General features: G+C 30.9%; 1 protein-coding gene across 4 annotated transcripts; it reads right to left on the bottom strand.

Annotated features, from left to right (window-relative positions):
- Positions 1 to 11: 11 nt before the first annotated feature.
- On the bottom strand, positions 12 to 18649 carry Mglur (metabotropic Glutamate Receptor). Of its 4 annotated transcripts, none has more exons than XM_074253265.1 (13): positions 17967 to 18639; positions 16778 to 17408; positions 16504 to 16660; positions 15822 to 15892; positions 15464 to 15628; positions 14888 to 15367; positions 13516 to 13993; positions 7650 to 7865; positions 6639 to 7350; positions 3823 to 3935; positions 3167 to 3720; positions 2516 to 3093; positions 12 to 1142 (listed from the first exon to the last, which is right to left on the bottom strand). In XM_074253265.1, exons 7-13 carry the CDS (start codon positions 13981 to 13983, stop codon positions 1006 to 1008), a joined length of 2778 nt encoding a protein of 925 aa, XP_074109366.1. In that variant the 5' UTR covers positions 13984 to 13993; positions 14888 to 15367; positions 15464 to 15628; positions 15822 to 15892; positions 16504 to 16660; positions 16778 to 17408; positions 17967 to 18639; the 3' UTR covers positions 12 to 1005. The 4 variants fall into 4 exon arrangements, with proteins under 4 accessions (XP_074109366.1, XP_074109368.1, XP_074109367.1 ...); XM_074253267.1 differs by having other exon boundaries at positions 13516 to 13932; positions 17967 to 18638; XM_074253268.1 differs by lacking the exons at positions 12 to 1142; positions 2516 to 3093 and adding an exon at positions 14425 to 14610 and having other exon boundaries at positions 3610 to 3935; positions 13516 to 14045; positions 17967 to 18649.
- Between the last annotated feature and the right edge of the window lie 1624 nt (positions 18650 to 20273).

Here is a 20273-nt window from a genome sequence, read left to right as displayed (position 1 = left end):
GTAGTCAACACTTGTTCGATATTATAACAATAAATAAGTTTAATTAAATACTTATATTACAATATATGTTAATAAACTGTTGACCTTAGTGAATAACTGAGTTATCTCCATGTTTAAATTAACGATACGGGTACATTGTGATAAATTATTACATTGCTGGTTCATTTATTCTTATATTTTATGTTGGTCGTATAGTTTTTTTTTCTTTTTTGTTTCTTTTTTTTTTCTTTTTTTTTTTCTTCATTTTATTTAATTTTATTTACAATTTAACTGAAACTTATACCCATCTTTTAACTTTATAATTACAATAAACAATATGTATATATAATTATTTTTTATTTTAATTCTCTGTCCAGTGCATTATTTGTTTATTATTTATTTTAATTATGCTGATATAAATATGTCTTTAACGTTAAATTAATTGTAACAATAATTACAATTTTCAAAAAAATATTTAATTGGTATAATTTATTTATTATTATTTTTTTTTTTTTTTCAACTGGATTTTGTCTATTTAATTAAAAATTTAATAAATAATAACGATAATAATGTATTTTAGTTAATTAAAATAAAATTTTATTGACTATTTATATAGGCCTCAAGTTTTAAAACTTTTTAACTTGGGTTGTATTGAAATTTTTTTTATAATAAATTATTTAATTATATATATGTTAACCTGATAACAAATATATATTAGAATTCGTCTGAAAATTCAATTGATAATGGAAATGTTTGTTAGATATTTATAAATCTTTACTACTTAGTAGTAGTATTGACAGCTGTCAATATAAATGTTCCAAGTATTTTTTCTACAGAATATTTCTTAGGCTTTTTTAGGCTTTTTAGGCTTTTTAAACTTTTATATTTTATTTAAATCTTTAAAAGATAAACAGTCACACTGTCAAGTCTTGTTATTTTAAATAATTAAATTTTATTTTATTGACTACGTCTATCTGCTGCCGTAGAAAGTCTTTATTTATTTGGAATATTTTTATTTTATTTTATTTATAACTGAGCGACTTGTTCAGAAGCGTTAGATGACTGTGAAATTTCCGTAACACCGGTAACACCCACAGAAGTTTGAACGACAGCACACAATGCACTACGTAATGGTACATGCTCACTGCTCTCACAACCGGTATCTGTAAATAAATATATATACCTTTAGCTTTATATTATCATATCAATTATAATTATCTGATCACTTCTATAAATACAACTATCCATTATCTATTTATTATTATTATTATCGTTAATATTTTTTAATGGACTCTAATTAAATATCGAAAATCTATTTCCTAATTTATTTTAGGAAATTACACTAACGAATCCTCTAAATAGATTTATCATCATCTAAAATTGTAATCACAGCTAATTTTAATAATTAAAATCATATTTATTTTTAATCGATTTAATCGAAATATTTCTCGAAAGACCGATTATAAACAATTTAAATATCTACCAAAAGTTATTAAATTTTTTTTTTTTTATTTTAAAAAACGCCAAATTTATCATTTATTAATATTAATATTAATTTAAAAATAACATTTTAAACTCATTAAACTAAAATTAAAGCTAATTATTAAAACAATTTATTTACTATATTATGAAATGTTGATGCTTTTTAGACGTAACATAAATTAATTTTAAGACTCGCTCAATTTAAGACCGTAATAACATTAAACGTTAAATTATATTACACTTTTATTAACCTTCCGTAATAGATTAATTTTACGGAAATGACTTTTGGTTATTCAGTTTACATTTATAATTTCAAATTAAAAATAATAGTCAATCTCAGCATTAAATAATAATAATAATAATAATAATAATAATAATAATAATAATAATAATAATAATAATAATAATAATACTAAAACACTACCAGATGTGGATGTATATTTTTAAAATTACCGTCTACTCGGACGCCGATAAATATTATAAGCTAGGGCGTACAATGTCAAAAAAGTAATCATGAATTTTTAAGCAGACCGATACCAATGGCTATTTTAGTTTCAAGTTCCATTCCCTGATAATAATTATATCTATGCTAGAAAATTCTATCAAAAGTAAACGTGATAATCGATTACATAAATTTTAAATGTCACTCCCAAGTTATATATATATTACTACTATTCCAGAGTTTTATTTTTCTACAAACTAACAGCCACCGCTCGTTAATTTTTACTCTAAAAAATATAAACTTTGAGCTTTTAACTTTCAACTCGTTGAGTTTACCTTGAAGAAGAAAAAAGAAAAAATAAATAAATAAACTACTATGCGTTTAAAAATATTTGTATTTATCATTTTAAAAAATAAATTTTTTAATAAAACTAAAACTGAAATTAAGAAAAAAAAAAAACAAGTTAACATTTAGTACACGCGATAGTTTGACGTTAAATAACAAGTCAAAGTGTGCAACATACATATCACGTCATTAAAATTACAACACGTAAGTAAAACGTGATAATTTTAAATTGACTGGATTAACATATAAAATAATAATAATACTCACATTTAACAACGGAACAAGTCCCAACACTGCTTCCTTGTTTTTTAAAGGTACTACTACCCATAGTTACTTTGCCCCGAATATTTTTATCAGGCTGGAAGACTATGATATATACTTTAGGCGAGTACAAACACACTAGAGTCACTGAGGCGCTCAAACTTATTGCCACACAGAGTGTTGTTATTTGAATTTCGTGGGCATTACCGGTCCCAAAGTAGATTGGTACAAAGGCTAGCCAAATTATGCAGGTGGTATACATTGTGAACCCAATGAACTTGCTCTCGTTAAAGTTTTCTGGTATTTTTCTTGTTTTAACCGCGTAAACAGTCGCTATTACTATAAGCACCGCGTTGTACAGTTGGGAAAATAAAAAACTCATGTCTTGGATATTGCACTTGAGTATAACTTGTCGGCGGTCTGGATAAAAATGCCGGGTTCCCGCCGGCTCGACAATCATCCATACCAGGGTCAGCATTACCTGCAACCCGATCAGAAAAGTCGCGATGCACACCTGGGACCTTGGGCTGATGTACTTTGGTCTTACTGCTGATCTTGACGCAGAGTCAAAAATTCTAGCAATTCTAAAAATAAAAAAAAAAAAAAAATTTTAAATATTGAATATTGAATATTGAATACTGTTGTTGCAATTGTTACCTATTTGTTTTGGTCAAAAGTGCACCATAAACAGCGCTGAAGCTGACGCCAACTCCAAACCTCTGGAGCACACATGTTGCGAAAGTCGGTTGAGCAAGCAAAACAAAAGTATTTAAATAACAAACAAGGACTCCAGCGAGTAATATAATGGTCAATTCACGGCCAGAGGCTCTCACCACCGGCGTGTCGCGGTGATGAAACATTAATCCAGCGACCGCGAGTGTAACGATAATTCCCATTAAGGATATTACCGCGGGTGCAATGGCAAACGCACTGTCCCATCTCATGTATTTAACTGGAAGCGGGTAGCAACCCCGTTTGTCTGGATGGGGCCAGTGTCCCGGGCTACATTCCTTGCAAGTGGTATCGTCGTAGACGTACTCGTATTCCTCGCACCGGTCGCAGACCCAGCAACAGGTGTCGCCCTGTTGCTTCCGAATCATCCCCGATTCACAGGGTAACGAACATGCTGACACCGGAATATCTTCCGCTCCTTTTGCCCATACCAAGTCTTCAATGTCTATGGTTAATTCTTTGTACCATCTTCCTACCACCTATCATCATCATCATCATCATCATCATCATCATCATCATCATCATCATAATAATTAATTTTAAACTTTAATACATATAAATAAATTCATATTATTCCTTACTTGATAATTGAATCCATTGGTAACATTCGGGTCATTCTTACGAAAATTAAGAATTTCATATCTAGCGAGACCATCGCCATGTTCATCAAATTTAACTTCGCTTCCAGCAGAATCTAAACACACACACACACACACACACACACACACACACACACAAATATCATTTGATTATTAATATTTCATTTTAAATTTACTACTCCATATCCATATTCATAAGCTAACACGACAGCTTAACCTGCTCATATGCGCTTACATTATTATTATTATCATCATCATCATCATCATCATACTTAATATATGTATATATGTTTTAATTTATCAACGTCCTTATTATGTGTAACGACGACAACTCTAACAAACTGCCCTAGATAGCTACGTATAGTAGCAGTAAGGGTGTTTGGTCATACTCTCGAGTTACGAAATCAATGCACGTGTTTCAGTTTCCTCTCACTGTATTTACATCATTAGTTTTTTTTTTTTTTTTTTTTTTTTTTTTTTTTTTTTAATTTATTTCTTTCTCCGCAGAAGCATTTAACCATCACTAACATTATTATAAATTATATTATATTACACAAGTTTAATTCCGTCGCAGAAAAATCATTAATTTAAAATACGACGAATGCATTATGAATATACAAGTTGTTAGTAACAGCTTTAAACTGAGAATTATTTTGAGACGCTTGACCTTCAATCGTTATTTGCTGGATAAAATGATAAAATTAGAACGTTGTTATCGAATTCCTTTTTTATATTAAATTTTTGTTATCATTTTTAAAGGAAAAATTTTCTATTTTCAATATTATTGATCGACTGGTAGTTTTTAGTTTTGATTAAGTATTTTTCCAACTAAAGAAAATAATTTAAAAAAAAAAAAAAACGATTTAAACAGATGAGAATTAAAAAGAATTTTTTTTTAACTTATTTCTTTTTCTTTTACAGTATAGAAAAATTTTCACAGAAAATTTTTAAGTTTGTAATCTTCTTCAATTTCTAACTTTATCTTAAAAAACTTTCTTGAATTAGCAATTATTTATACACGGGATAAAATAAAACATTATTTTAAAGCTTTTAAATGAAAATTTTTAACACTGTAAATCAACATGAGCAAAAATAATCAATTATATAGATTATTTATTTTATAATAAAAATGCTTGAGTAAAAATTTTTAGAATAATAAAATTCATAATCATAAATAATAAAGTAAGTAAATTTTATAGAATTAAGGACTTGAACGTTAATTTACAGGTAAACCCTTATAGGGACGGGGATCTTTTGAAATTTTAATAACATTAATAGTTATAAATAAAAAATGATAATATCTGAATATGAATTTAACAAAAAAAAAAAAAAAAAAAAAAAAAAAAAAAAAAAAATAAATAATGATTATGATTAGCATTCAAGTCACGAGGTAAAATGTATTTTGGAATATTTCAAAAGGGATTTTCCTTGACAACCTTGTCCCTAGTTTATTTTCCGATTTTGTATCTTGCCACCCTAATCCTACCCAGTGACACTCGTATAATATATCATATATGTCTATATGAAGATAAATAACTCGCGGAAAATATATAATTCAACATCATAGGTGATGGTAATGAAATCGATGATATGGTACCTATATACATATATGCGAGATTTTTTTGATTTTTTTCCATAAAAGGCGCTCTTTATTTTTTTTTTTTATTTTTTTATTCGTATGGATGGGCCGCAATTTAAAGGAGAATAATAAACGCAGACGAGGCCGATTTTTCCATAGCGAGGGATCGATAGCCTCTTGGATATTGACGTGTAACTGAATAGGAAACCGTAAACCGTAAACCGTAAAACGAGTGTGATATGTATATTTGTAGATGTATGTAATACTCATCTTCACCTAGTGAGAAACGACTCGAGTATCAGAGTATAAGAGTATGAGAGGATATCGCTAAAGTGAACCAAGTATTTTATATTCACCTCTTTATTCACGTTTTCACACTCGGATCATTCTCTTTACCCTTTTATATATCATCATCTTCTATTCACTTACTATACTTACTATTGTCCCTATTATTGTTATTCACTCTATTTTTTATTAATCAAAATTTATTTATTACACTACTATTGAGATAATATTCAAAGACGTTTAATATACATTAGTAGAGTTAATATATATTTTTATAATATTTAATTATATTTACTTTTATAAATTAATTGATTTATTATTATAGTGATTAATTAATTAATTTTTAGTCAAGTAAATACAGGTAAACTAATTGTAGCTGGGTATAATTTTGGGTAGCTTAAGTATAAGAGCCCCAGGGTCTAACTAAAAGACGCACCAGATTAAACTAACAAAATTACCTTTTTTTTATATGAATAAATAAAAATTATTATATATAATTCATAAAAAAATAATGATAATAATAATCTTAGTAATTGGAATCGATAAGATGCTAGAAATAATGAGCTCATTTATTAAACTATTTTTTTTTTTTTTTTTTTCCAACATTTATCTTTGTGATGGAAAAATTTATATAGATGGTAAAATAGACGGGAGTTATTGATTTTAAAATTTATTCTGATAAATATTGTAGGTATTATATTTTTATTCGCCGGAAGGGATGCCTTAAGTGAACGTCGGGTAAATTTATTAATGAGATTTGAATTGTAAGCGACATGAAAAAACTATTTTTCATATTTTTTTATATTTTTTTATATTTTTTTATATTTTTTATATTTTTTTTTTCTCTCTCAAGATACTTATACTTCTTTAAAATGATACTATGTTGATAAATAAAATCATCATTATCAGCTTTAGTTAATAATTTATTGCTCACCTGTAAAAGAGACATTGAGTAGATAATTCTTGTAGAAAATCCCCTTGTCGTAATCTATCATTGCTTGACAAAGGCCTTTGCCCTTGCACAGGTCTTTTTGCAAGTTGTTGAGAGCAAGAGCAAAAGCGTAAACCGCGTCAACCACAAATTGGACTTTAGACTCTTGCTCGTACCCGTTTGCCGGTGTGAGTCGTAGTTTAGAAGAGCAAATGTTTCTTTTATTGTTATTATAATTATTATTAGTAGAATTAATATTATTATTATTATTTTTTTTTTTATTTATCACAGGTTGATTTTTGGGTAATCTGCAGTCGAAGACATCTTCCCAGTATTCTCCGAACCAAGGATTTCGTTTGTTAAAGCTCGGAGTCAGAGATTGCATGTACTTATCAAAGCTGGGAATGGTTTTAGATTGCAATTCAACGGTAATAGCCCCCTCAGCCTCAGCTTCAATACCCTCGACTAATTTATTTTGGCGTCCCCAGCCGTCGCTGGCTATCCATTGGAATGGGTGAGTTATATTCGATCTATGTGCTGCCTCTAATATTCTACGTGCATCTTCCGCCCTGGTGAAAAGGACCACTGCACGAGCGTTCGGTTTCTTTGACAAACGCTGAATAATACTGTCAAAATCTTTGTCATCTGCTGCACTGGGAACCTTTTCCGCAGCTGCTATGCATACATTTCTCTCCGTTGCCTGACGAGTAAACACCTGACATATATAAATTTTTACTTGTTAATAATTAAAATTTTATTCAAGGTATATTAAAAATTTTTTTACAACTTTAAATAAAAATTAAGTTTAATTATATATCAATAATAATCATCTGATAAGAGGATTATGACTAGACTGTACCTACATATACCTAATCACGTATAGGCACGAGTTATCAAAGTTCTGTCAGCGTATTTAAGTCGTATTTATCATACTATAATTTTATTAACTTAATCGTAATATTATTTAACAAAATTTACAATTATTTAATAATAAAAATAAAAAAATGTAATTACCTCAATACCAGATTCTCCATAAGAGCCTTCAGAGTGCACGGTAGACACGTAAGACCAGTTAGCACTCTTTACAACATCAACGAGGGCAATTGACTGGAATGTATCAGGTGGCACTGTACGTGCAAAGTAGTCGAATCTTGTCTTGTCGCTGAGAGCCTTTGCCGTTGAGGCTGGGGATATTTGGGGGATATGAAACAATCTCAGCAAATTCGCAACCTTAAAATAAATATTTTTATTATCCCAACAGCTCTTTGATTATTTATTTATTATTCATCATTCATCATTTTTTTTTTGTTTTTTTTTTTTTTTTTTTTTTTTTCAAAATTTTTGGCAGACCGCCTATTTAAATTGATTTCAGAAATTGAGAAAACAATTTTTTAACACGCCAATCTATACTCTATAAACACAGTATCAAAGATAGATAACTTGGCGTTTAGCCAAAAATTTCAATTTCAGTTCACTCACCGAATTTAATTTCTCCGGCAGCTAATACTCAGTTATTATTATTATTATTATTATTATTATTATTATTATTAATTTTAATTAATAATCAACATTGATGTAATTTTATTAGATTTTTATTTACATTAATTTAGCCGCTTTAAGTTATTTTTATCTATTCCCTGACACCGTGGTTTAACGGTACGTTTATTGTCTTACAAATATAATAGAAACGCTTTAAATCTCTTTATTTATTTATACAAGCTCACAAATGTTCTGGCTGTTTTATATCTTATTCTTTATTATCCTTTTCCTATCTCTATTTTCATTCTCAAGATAATCATTTACAATGATAATTCCTTTTTTAAATTTTTATTTTAATTAAGTTTTTTATTGTCTGACCATTGTACTTCTTTACTACTTACTCGACTGGTTTTTTAACATTTTCAAAATAATATTTATATCAAAATTTTATAATTCATTGATTATCATAGTAATTTATAATAATAACAATAACAATAATAATAATAATAATAATAATAATAATAATAATAATAATAATAATAATAATAATAATAATAATAATAATAATAATAATAATAATAATAATAATAATAATAATAATAATAATAATAATAATAATAATAATAATAAGCGATGCTTGCTACGTGGCCTCCAAGCGGCGCATCGCGGGAAACGCAGACCATAACATCAGGTCTGTAGGCGAACGACGTAGCCCGTGCAGTGGGCCAACTACCCACTGCATGGAAATAACTGAGTTACCACAAGATACCAACTCAGAAGTGCTCCCCACAACCGGTCCTTTTCGGATGAGGACCATTCATCAGGTGGGAGGAGCACGCCGGACCCGATGAATGATGACGACCCTGGCGCCTTAAGGACTTACTTTAAGTGGACGGAGGAACTGAGAGTCGATCTCTTGGTGTGCTACCAACGTAGCGAGCCGGGGGTGAGCGGCTATATGGCCCGGATGCACACTCTTTGGAGTGATATGCATCCGGAGCTAGCGCATTTTACGCCCAAACACCTGCGTAATTATGCCGCTCATCTTCGGCGAAATAGAAGATCGCTTGTGCCGGACAGAAGGCAGTCTAATAGACTTTCCTTTCCGGCGCAACTACACCAAGAGCGACGCCGTTCCTCCTTGGACAACAACAATCCCTTTGTAGGACGGCAAGTAAGTATATCTAAAAGATAACTTACTCCCAACAACAGCTTGACGCGGTAAACGAAGATCTCCGTGCAAACATCCTGGAGGATTCCACCCTGCTCACTGTGAGCCAGGTTGTGTATGGTGCAGCAGTTTCGGCTTTTCCGAGAGAGAGACAATGTCTCTCGATCGAGGCAAGGTTGAAACAGCGCATCTCACAACTTGGCTTGAAAATTGACATGTCCTGGAAACAGGTCTCCCGCATTCAGTGTGTGATTGAGTACGACACAACTCAAACACCATACACGCCCCGAATTCGGCGCATTGCTGCTGAACTTCGGTGGCGTCATCACACACTGAACAAGAGTACTCTTCATGTCATCAAGGAAGAGTCTCTTAATAAATTGCGGGCTCTAGTGGCTGCTAAAAAGTCATTAGAGAAAAGGCTGAAGCGGTTGGTCGACAACTCGTTGTTTCGATCCAGCCCTTCACGGTTTCTGACACCAAAGACCGATGTTACCGGGAATTATCCAACACCTGAGCGGGTGGAAGCTTTTTGGACTGAGTTGTATGGAGATCAACCAAACGTGAACGCCAACACTCCAGCTCTGCACGACTTCAAAGTATTCTGTCGGGAACACCGTCGACAGAATGCTGATGAAGAGAGCCCTGCAGTCAGTGTGGATGAAGTTCGTTCAGCTCTAAATGGCAGCAAAAATTGGGCTGCCCCGGGACCAGACGGCATTAATGTCTTTTGGTGGAAGAAGTTTACTTCTACCCACCTCCATCTGGCCCGCATATTTACATCATACATTAGAGCTGACGATCCGATTCCGGACTGGCTTGTAGAAGGGCGAACCGTACTGATACCTAAAAAGGTGACTTGTCTGACCCTAAGAATTTCAGGCCTATCACCTGCTTGAATGCGGTTTATAAAATTTTTACAAAAATTTTAAATAACCGTATCTTGCAGCAGATAGAGCCTGTATGGCAACAGATATATGAACAACGTGGCAGTAAAGAGGCCTGTCAGGTTGCAAGGAGAACCTGATAGTGGATCGATGCGTCTTACAAGATGCGATCTACTATCAACGCAACCTGTCAATGGCTTGGATTGACTATCGCAAGGCATTTGACTCAACTCCACATGAGTTGATTTTATATCTACTCAAATGCCTGGGAGTCAATCCCGAAATAGTGGAATGTATTCGGCGTACAATGCAGCTCTGGCGAACGCGATTTCACATTGGAAGTGGAAACGCATTGCACGTAACCGGAGTTGTAGAGTACAAACGAGGGGTCTTCCAAGGCGATTCCTTGAGCCCTCTGCTGTTTTGCATTTCACTGCTGCCTATATCTGTTGTTCTCCGTAAAACTCATGGGTACTCTGTGGGGCCTCCGGGTGATCGAAACTATTCGATTACCCATCTGCTTTACATGGATGATCTGAAGTTGTATAGCGCTGATAAAGATCATCTACAAGCGGCCCTCAACATCGTAGCAGAGTACACACGAGATGTCGGAATGTCTTTTGGGTTGGACAAGTGTGCGGTCGTACATATGGCGAGGGGTAAGTGCTCTGATACTGGTGATGATGTCGAATTAGTGGATGGGAGCGTCTTAAGCCAATTAGACGCCGGGGAGTTGTATAGATATCTAGGAATGGAAGAGCACCGCATGCATGCGGTCTCTGAAGTCCGAACAACTCTCCAGAGCGAGTATGTTAGGAGACTCCGGAAAATTTGGTCCTCCGAACTTTCCGGCAAAAACAAAGTCTCAGCTACTAACATGCTCGCTGTCCCAGTCTTACTATACTCTTTCGGTGTCCTGAAATGGACCCGAAAGGATTTACGAGATCTCGACATCAAAACCCGTAAGATCATTAATATGAATCGGAGCATGCACCCCAATTCATCAGTCGCCAGATTATACCTCTCCCGGTCCATCGGTGGGAGAGGTTTGCAGAGTTTGGAGCGGCTTCACGACCGTTTGGTCCTGGGTTTAACTCACGAAGTTGTCAATTTCACTGCAGACGAGGATGACTTTCTTATGCAAATTGTACATAAACATGAAAATGCGCATAAGGGGTCATTCTTGTATAAGGCAGCAATATATGCGGCAAGAACCCTTGGTCTTGGAGAAATAAACGCTCTTATGGAACTCCGAAAGGAGGAATTTAAGAGCGTCATCAGGAACGCCGAGGAAAAACTACTCCTTGGCGAACTGATGGACAAGTCCATGCACAGCGTGTTCTTTAAACACGTGCGTGATCATGGCTTGTCCATCCAGCTGACGTTTTCCTTCTTAAAGTCAGCGGGCCTGATGTCCGAGACTGAAGGGTTCATATTTGCCTGCCAAGATGGTGTCATTAACACTCTTGAGTACCGTAGCAAGGTGCTCCAGGTGCAGCTTCCGGACACGTCCTGTAGGAAGTGTAGACAACATCCGGAGACGCTTATGCACCTTTTGTCGGCATGTCCAGTGCTGGCGAGAGGTGCATATATCCAGCGTCACAATGCTGCCCTGAGAGTACTGTACTACTATCTTCGTCATTGCTACGGTATTGATGTGACACCAGTGCTGCCTTATTTGCCAGGAGATATTCCCCAGGTTGTTGAGAATGACAATTGCAAAATTTATTGGAACATGCCATTTGCAACAACCCGGCGGATAGATCACAACAAACCTGATATTGTGCTCTTCGACAAGGCCACTCGTGACATTTATGTCATTGAGTTCTCGGCCCCGGCTGAATACAACATCTCAGCCAAAGAAGAGCACAAAAGACAAATATATCAGGATCTCCTGTTTGAAATTGGCAAACTTTACCCAGGTTACCGTGTCAAGCTTGTCGTCCTGATTGTTGGCGTCCTAGGAGGGATGAAACAGTCTTTTGTATCCTCACTTGCCAAAGTTCCAGCTTGCTCATCAAAAGCTGAGTTCTTGGCAGTTAGGATGCAGAAGGCTGTTTTACTTGGTTCTCTCCGTCTCTTAAGGGAAATGACTTTGGCCTGCTGTGATCACTAACCGCCTTGTTGTGCGGAGTGGTCCAGCAGTAACGGATGGAGCTCAGGCTGGGCCCTCGGAGAATCGGACTCCGGGGATAACCCCCCTGAGCATTTAATAACAAAATAATAATAATAATAATAATAATAATAATAATTATTATTATTATTATTATTATTATTATTATTATTATTATTATTATTATTATTATTATTATTATTATTATTATTATTATTATTATTATTATTATTATTATTATTATTATTATACGAAGAGCATTATTATTATTATTATTATTATTATTATTATTATTATTATTATTATTATTATTATTATTATTATTATTATTATTATTATTATTATTATTATTATTATTATTATTATTATTATTATTATTATTATTATACGAAGAGCATTATTATTATTATTATTATTATTATTATTATTATTATTATTATTATTATTATTATTATTATTATTATTATTATTATTATTATTATTATTATTATTATTATTATTATTATTATTATTATTATTATTATTATTATTATTATTATTATTATTATTATTATTATTATTATTATTATTATTATTATTATTATTATTATTATTATTATTATTATTATTATTATTATTATTATTATTATTATTATTATTATTATTATTATTATTATTATTATTATTATTATATTGCTGCGTAAGCGAAAATTATACACGAGCAAGGAGTTTAGTTTTAATTTAATTCTACACATAACTATTTTTTTTATTTAATTTTTTTCATTATAAAAAATGATTTATTTTCTTAGTAAGATATAAAGTTTATTTTTAAAAATGTTGTCGTGACTAAAAAATGTCATCAGATATAACACGTGTTTAAGTCAGATGGTGTCAAAATAATTTATACTGAACGTAATAAATAAATAAATAAATAAATAAATAAATAATGTTATCTATTTATTCACTAAATACTTTACGGTCTAAATCTATAAAATTTATAAGTCTGAACACACTGGATAATATTTAAAAACTTTAAATCGTTGAATATTTTAAATCTGAGAAAAAATAAATAAAATTTATTTTATTAGGGATTCTGTTTAAAAAATTACCATTTATTTCGACTTTGTCTTGAATATTTTTATAATAAACAAATATAATTATATAATTAAATATACTTAATGAAATTAGCAATTAAAAATATTAACGTCGAAAAAATGTGATTAAATAATATAATTAATATAATTAATATACCTGGAGGGAAACGGAGCTGTAAGATCCTCCAATAACTCCAAAAATTCGTCCTGCAGCAGCAGCTTTCTTCATTCTCGGCGGAGTTCCATCAGGACATTCGAGCACACTAATGTCCAAATTAGACAATGAAGCTCTAACAAAATGGAGACTCTGATTGAGGGCATAGGTATCTCGACTGCAGGTGTCTAAAATGTGAACTCCCAGCGAAATTCCCGGTAGAATTTTTTCATCTTTGTTTATCTGGTCGACCGCAAAGAGCATTGCCTCGAGTCTCTGGACCCCGCGGTTGTAAATCTTCGGCCCGCATGTAAAATCTCCCTTTTCGTGTACCGGAAACAATCCACCGAGAACTATGTCACCGGGTATTAGAATGGCTTCGCGCTCGGTCGGCTGCTTAGACCACCCGACTTGGCCACTCTCCAGCAAAATCATCAGATGTAAAATAATAATTAGCAGCCACTTGGTCATTTTAGATTCCCTTATTTTATTTAATTATACTTAATACGTTTACTCACTAACTAACTAACTATCTAATAATAATAATAATAATAATAATAATTGTAAAAATATAACAAGGCAAAGTCATGGCTTAAAAACGGACGTAAATAAATTAAGAAACGAAATTAAAGAGGATGATGGAATTAAAGAATGATGGGGTGATGTTTTACGTTTCCTTGTAAGCGTAGTATGGCTTGACCCATGTCCGAGCTTCAAAGGTTATTAGGTCTCTTTAACGTGTGCAATCAATTTCACCCGTCCCATCAATTCCTCCATAGTTTTCCCGTAGTTATATATATATATATATATATATATATATATATATATATATATATATATATATATATATATATATATATATATATATATATATATATATATATATATATATATATGTATATAGTTTAGCACCAGAAATCCCTTCACCCTTCGGCTTATTCGACTACTCTCTCGGCGTATCGGTAGTAGTTGGAGCTGAAGCTCGTCCTGCGGCTAACAAAAACCAATCCGATCTAACGAAAGTATTTCCCCGGAGGCTCCACGTTTACTAGGGATCAGTAACCAATGCTCAGTTTGTTGTCTATCAATCGCTAAACGCTGAAAATATTTTTTATTTTATGGCCGCACTTTATTTTAACACCGGAAAACATAAATTTTATTTTTACTCTAAAAAATTTCTAGTTCTAAAAAAGTATTTTGGATTTAGATGTCAAGGTTAAATATTTTTTTTATAGTTATTATTATTATTATTATTATTATTATTATTATTATTATTATTATTATTATTATTATTATTATTATTATTACACAATAACCAAAAATTTTCTTTAGAATAGGTGAAAAAAATAAACAATTATTTCAGGAATAAACTTACCAAATATATTTAATTTTCTTTTGCTTGCAGTATAAGCTCTTGCGAGTTTTATTTGTATTTGTATTTGTATTTGTATTTCTATATTATTGATACTGTGGACGTAGTAGTGCGCTGCGTTATCGATTAAAGTAGTCGAAACGATCAGACGTATCAGGCGACAAGTGTTGGCATTATTTTTTAATAGAAACTAAATTTTAGTTAATATAAATTTTCTCGCAGATCTGGAAAATTTTTAAAAGCTTTCATCATTTTCAGACACACCTCTCAAACATTAGCCTGGGAAACGAAGAATTAAGTAACGGAGGGCTGCTCCTTACGTCGATTTCCTTCTCGAATTTCCTTTCTCCTTTTTATCCTTTTCCTCACTTAAAAGCTCCAGCTTTATTTATCTTTTTACTCTTAACCCTTTCAATCGATTTTTAAATGAAACAGAGTATCGCGTGTCCTCTTTAGCCTCCGGAAAATTTATGTCTAGAAAATCTAATAAAAATCCACAAAGAGAAAGATTATTGACAAAACTTGAGAGTAACAATAATATTTTATCAATTATTATTTTACTAAAATTTAATTATTTACCTTTTTATTTTATATGCATTTAGTATTTAGTATATGTATCGTTAAATTATTTCTCCTCGTTATTATTCAATATCATGATTGTTTAATGCGATTGTATCGTTGAAATAACGTGCATTACACATTATTTTATTTATTATTATTATTTTTATCGTCTGTATTTTATTTCTATGTTGGCATTAAATTTACGTTTACATTTATATATATATATATATATATATATATATATATATATATATATATATATATATATATATATATATATATATATATATATATATATATATATATATATATATATATATATATATATATGCGCGCGTGTGTGTGTGTGTGTGTGATAATATGTTTAATAACAAACGGTAGTAGCCGCGGATAATTGAAGGTGTTTTATCAAGAGACACGCGACACTAATTCATCAATCAGGAAAACCTGAAATTTTAAAAAATAATCACTTATTTAATCACTGAATTTTTAATTGAAATCATTTATATAATTGAACTATTAATAGTTAATTAATAGAATGTTGGTTGAAAAACGATATTGTTGTTAAATATTTATCGAAATAAAAGTTTTATTTAAAGTAAAAATGTTAAAAATTTTAAAAACTAATCGATAAATCTGGCTTATCTCTTATAAATAAATAAATCAAGATATTTTACTAAAGATATAATAGTGTGTGGAAAATTTTAAGGCGATCTGTTAAGAATTTACGTGCTTATTTAATAAAATATTGACCTACCTCCCCTTTCCCTTTACCGAATTACCAGTAGATTATTATATCTTTTAAGTGAATTATTAATTTAGAGAATTTAATTATTGTTATTTGATGGTAATTTTACGAATTTAGATAAATTATATGTAACTAGAGTGAAATAAAATTTTATAACTTAATTAACTTTAATTGTGTATCACTTTGATCTAGCTGAAGAATTTTTTGATTAATTAAAGATGATCATCGAATAATTGATCAAGATTTTTTTTCTTAAATCCTTAAATAGATTAATATGAAAAGGATGATAAATAATGATAAATCAACAAACCGTGTCTATTTCTTGAGGAACGACACTCAGCCAAATGAGTTGTAATTGACACTTTTCCGGTTTGTCGCCTCTCCGGTCCCCGGAAACTTGGTTGTTGTTCATTTGCTTGCAATAATTAAAGTCTGAGGCCAACTACGAACAGTTTCCAATCCCGTTGCTATATATATATATATATATATATATATATATATATATATATATATATATATATATATATATATATATATATATATATATATATATATATATATATAATAGTAATAGTTACTGGTACTTTTTGTTAACCAGAGGCGTCCTTTCCCGATAGCATATAGCCTAGAGCTTAGAGCCTAGAGCCTTGAGCCTTGAGGCTTCAGCCTTCGGCCCTCCACCTTCTCCTCTCGAGGGTGGTTTATTACTTCTCATCGTTATACCCGTTACTGTCTAATCCAAATAGAACCCATAGTATAGTATAGTATCGCGTATAATATATATTGTATATAGTGGAATATGATAAAAAATATCGAGGTGATCCTTTTGCTTTGATCGTCAGCTGCCACGCGACGATTACAAAAAATAAATTATTGCGCTAAATCCTTTATGATACATTCATTTTTTCCCTTTTATATTTTATATTTTATATTTAATTTTCTTCCTTTTTACTCTCCAAAACTTATTTCTACATCTGACTTATTTCTAGTCCTATATCCTAGCACAATCCCGAGACCCGAGATTTTTACTTCATAAAATCGCTCGAGGTGCCTTCAGCTTCTGCTCCGATTTCAGATACGCTGACGACTGTCGTCATTCCTTTTTATCATTTTGTGTTTCACCTTCCTATGTTATCCAATGTTATCATCATAGCTATCTCCGACAGTCAATCTTCGGGGAAAATAAATAATATTTCTCTTATAGGATATATCCGACTATAACAGAAATTATAATTACTTAAAAATTTTTAAATTATCTATTTTATTTTATAAAATATTAAATTAAGTAAGCAATAAAAAATTTAAATTGATCGATGTATCTATCAGCAATTAAATTAGTTGATTTACAGTTAAAAAATAATCCCATTTGTAACTCTCATTCCCACTCAAGTTATTACTTCAACTCCCAGAGTAATTGCAGGCATCCAACAATTTCGATGTTTTTATAATCTAATTACATGTCATAAAACACAATTATCTGACAAAAAATAGTTAAAAAATATTCATCCGACAATTTAAATTTATATATGATACAAGTGAAATTATAATTTAGATTTTTCAATAAAATTATCTGGCCAATTTTAAACACATGTAAATAAAAATAAAACATTATTATTATTATTATTATTATTATTATTATTATTATTATTATTATTATTATTATTGTTAAAAACTTTAAAAAACAAACTTATGCTTGTGAAAATAAAAATATTAAAGCCGTGGTGACAGTGAAAAAACTTAAAAAACTTAATCCGTAAAATTCGTAATATTTACCTGAGAAAGGACTTTTAATTTTCCAACAAAACGGGAATATTTATAAAAACCTCAAGCTCAACTAAACCCACTCGCGAATCTCGGTCACTGCGATTATTCTCTTGGTTTTATTTACGATTTACCGTTGAGTATCTTCTCTTCCTTCAAACTAATTCACTCTCTCACTCTCTCTCTCTCTCTCTCTCTCTCTCTCTCTCTCTCTCTCTCTCTCTCTCTCTCTCTCTCTCTCTCTCTCTCTCTCTTTTATCCTTTATCCTCTCATTTATTCCTCTTCTAAATGCTCTCGAATTCAGCAATCCATGACATCCGCTAATAATCGATTACACGCTACGACATTTCACTTCTGCACTTGATAATTATTAGTCTCTTATTTAAAATAAAATATTTTTTTTTTTTTTTGTTCTCTTTCAATTAATTAATCTAAATTAATTATTTTAGTCAATGATAAATATAACCCTCGCAAGCATACTCAAAAAACAATTATTTCAGTAAAATTGATTTTTAATAGATAAATAAATAAAAAAGATTTATAAAAAATAATAAAAACAAAAGTCTAACTTTAGCAGAGCTTTTTTTATCACTAGATACGCACGGGAGTGAAGGTAAAGAGGATACTCTGCGAGGAGAGCGGAACGACGACTGGCCGGCCGGCCGAAAATCCTCCAGCTCTACTCACTCTATACTACTCACTCAACTCTCAACTCTCAACTCTCAACTTTAAACTCGGGACTCGGGACTCGCACTCAATTCGGGACTTTGGAACGCGAGCTGGTTCCATTTTCCTCCCTCCACCCTCAATCTCCCCTTCTGCCGAGATCTCGTCGACTGGCACCCACACCCAGAGACCAGTAACCAATCTCCTCTCGTGACCCTCTCTCGTCCTCTTGCCCCTTTTCCACACCTTCACCATCCCCTATATCTATCTCCTATATTATTATATCCAACATTACTTCTAAACCGAGACTCAACGCTAAAACTTTCAACTACTATTTGCTCTATACTTTTGTCCACTCTATGCTAGCTGTTAAACCTCTATCATTTACTAACTGACAAAATAAACCATGTACTTTTTTTTTTTAATTTCCTCCCTTAGTTTTCTCCATTCTCCATTCTCCATTTCATTTTTATTCTCTGACAGTAGAGTTTCCATCTTGTCTATTCATTATTATTATTATTATTATTATTATTATTATTATTATTATAGATTTTGTAAAAGGTAAAATATAAATTGTGGTAATTGATTTATTTTAGATTTCAGAGGATTATTTTGCTGTAATGAAACACACCCTTGGATATTTTCATGCGCATGACTTCAAAGGAAACGCTTGGAGAGTACTGCCATCTATCAATTACTATTTAGAGACCTAGCTTACCTTGTGTGTGTAAAAATCAACCTCGGAGATAATATTCTATTTGCGGTTTAATTAAAATTTTATTATTTGAATTTGAAATCAAGGGGATAAAAATTTTCGAATCAAGTTTTTTAAATTCAGTCGGTATATTTTTTTATAAATTAATCTTTTTTACTATAATATAAAAGTCTATTATAGCTGTAATAATTATATTAAATGACTATACCGGAAAAAAGATAATAAAACAATTTTATGATTGATGTTAATTATTAACTGTAATTAATGAAAAAATCGCGTGAGATCAAAATAAAAACTATTATAAAAATAATAAAAATTTTGCAAAGCTTTTATTCTGGCAATTATCACAATGCGTGGGAATCACTGGATCTCGAGCCTCACACAAAAAGGTAAAGGGAAATGGAAAGGGGAAAGTATCAACTTAAATATATCTAATCGTCAATCTACAGCTCAACTGTTTTTTTTTTTTTTTTTTTTTTTTTTCGTGAATATTTTTCCATACCGAAGCTTAAATTTTTCTGTAAACTTTTTCTTGCATTTGAATATCAGTTTTTAAAATATAATTTGCACTAAAACTCAATTCAGCGCTGATAAAAAAAATTGTTTTATTTTGTAAGATATGAATTTTAAATTTAATTGGACAAAATTGAAATATTTTTACAAAATAAATTATTATTATTATTTAATATTAAATATAAAACGTAGGTGATTTAAGAAAAAGTAGTCACGTTGAAAGAATATTTATTTTTAATTTATCAAGCAAACTACCGCTATAGCTAGCTAGCTAGCACATTCATTAAATCAATACACGTTTGGGTTAAATAAAAATAAAATAAAAATAATAGGAGCAATTATTATTATTTATTATTAGTGATAGAAATGATAAATGGAGTTATGTAACACGATATTTTTTTAATTTTCTTTTAACATTAATTAA

Source organism: Cotesia typhae, unplaced genomic scaffold (genome assembly GCF_013202065.1).
Source record: "Cotesia typhae breed Kobodo isofemale line unplaced genomic scaffold, CoteBio_Ctyphae scaffold_13, whole genome shotgun sequence".
NCBI classification, from domain to species: Eukaryota; Metazoa; Arthropoda; class Insecta; order Hymenoptera; family Braconidae; genus Cotesia; species Cotesia typhae.
The sequence above is the reverse complement of the archived record's forward strand: the minus strand, read 5'-3'. Positions and strand labels throughout refer to the sequence as shown.

Bases quoted from the DNA above. Each gene is read 5' to 3' on its own strand.
- Mglur (XM_074253265.1), bottom strand. From the start codon at position 13,983: ATGACCAAGTGGCTGCTAATTATTATTTTACATCTGATGATTTTGCTG. The intron at 7,866-13,515 runs GTATATTAATTA...ATTTATTTTAAG, and splicing joins ACAGCTCCGTTTCCCTCCAG to GTTGCGAATTTGCTGAGATT. The intron at 3,721-3,822 runs GTAAGGAATAAT...TGATGATGATAG, and splicing joins CCAATGGATTCAATTATCAA to GTGGTAGGAAGATGGTACAA.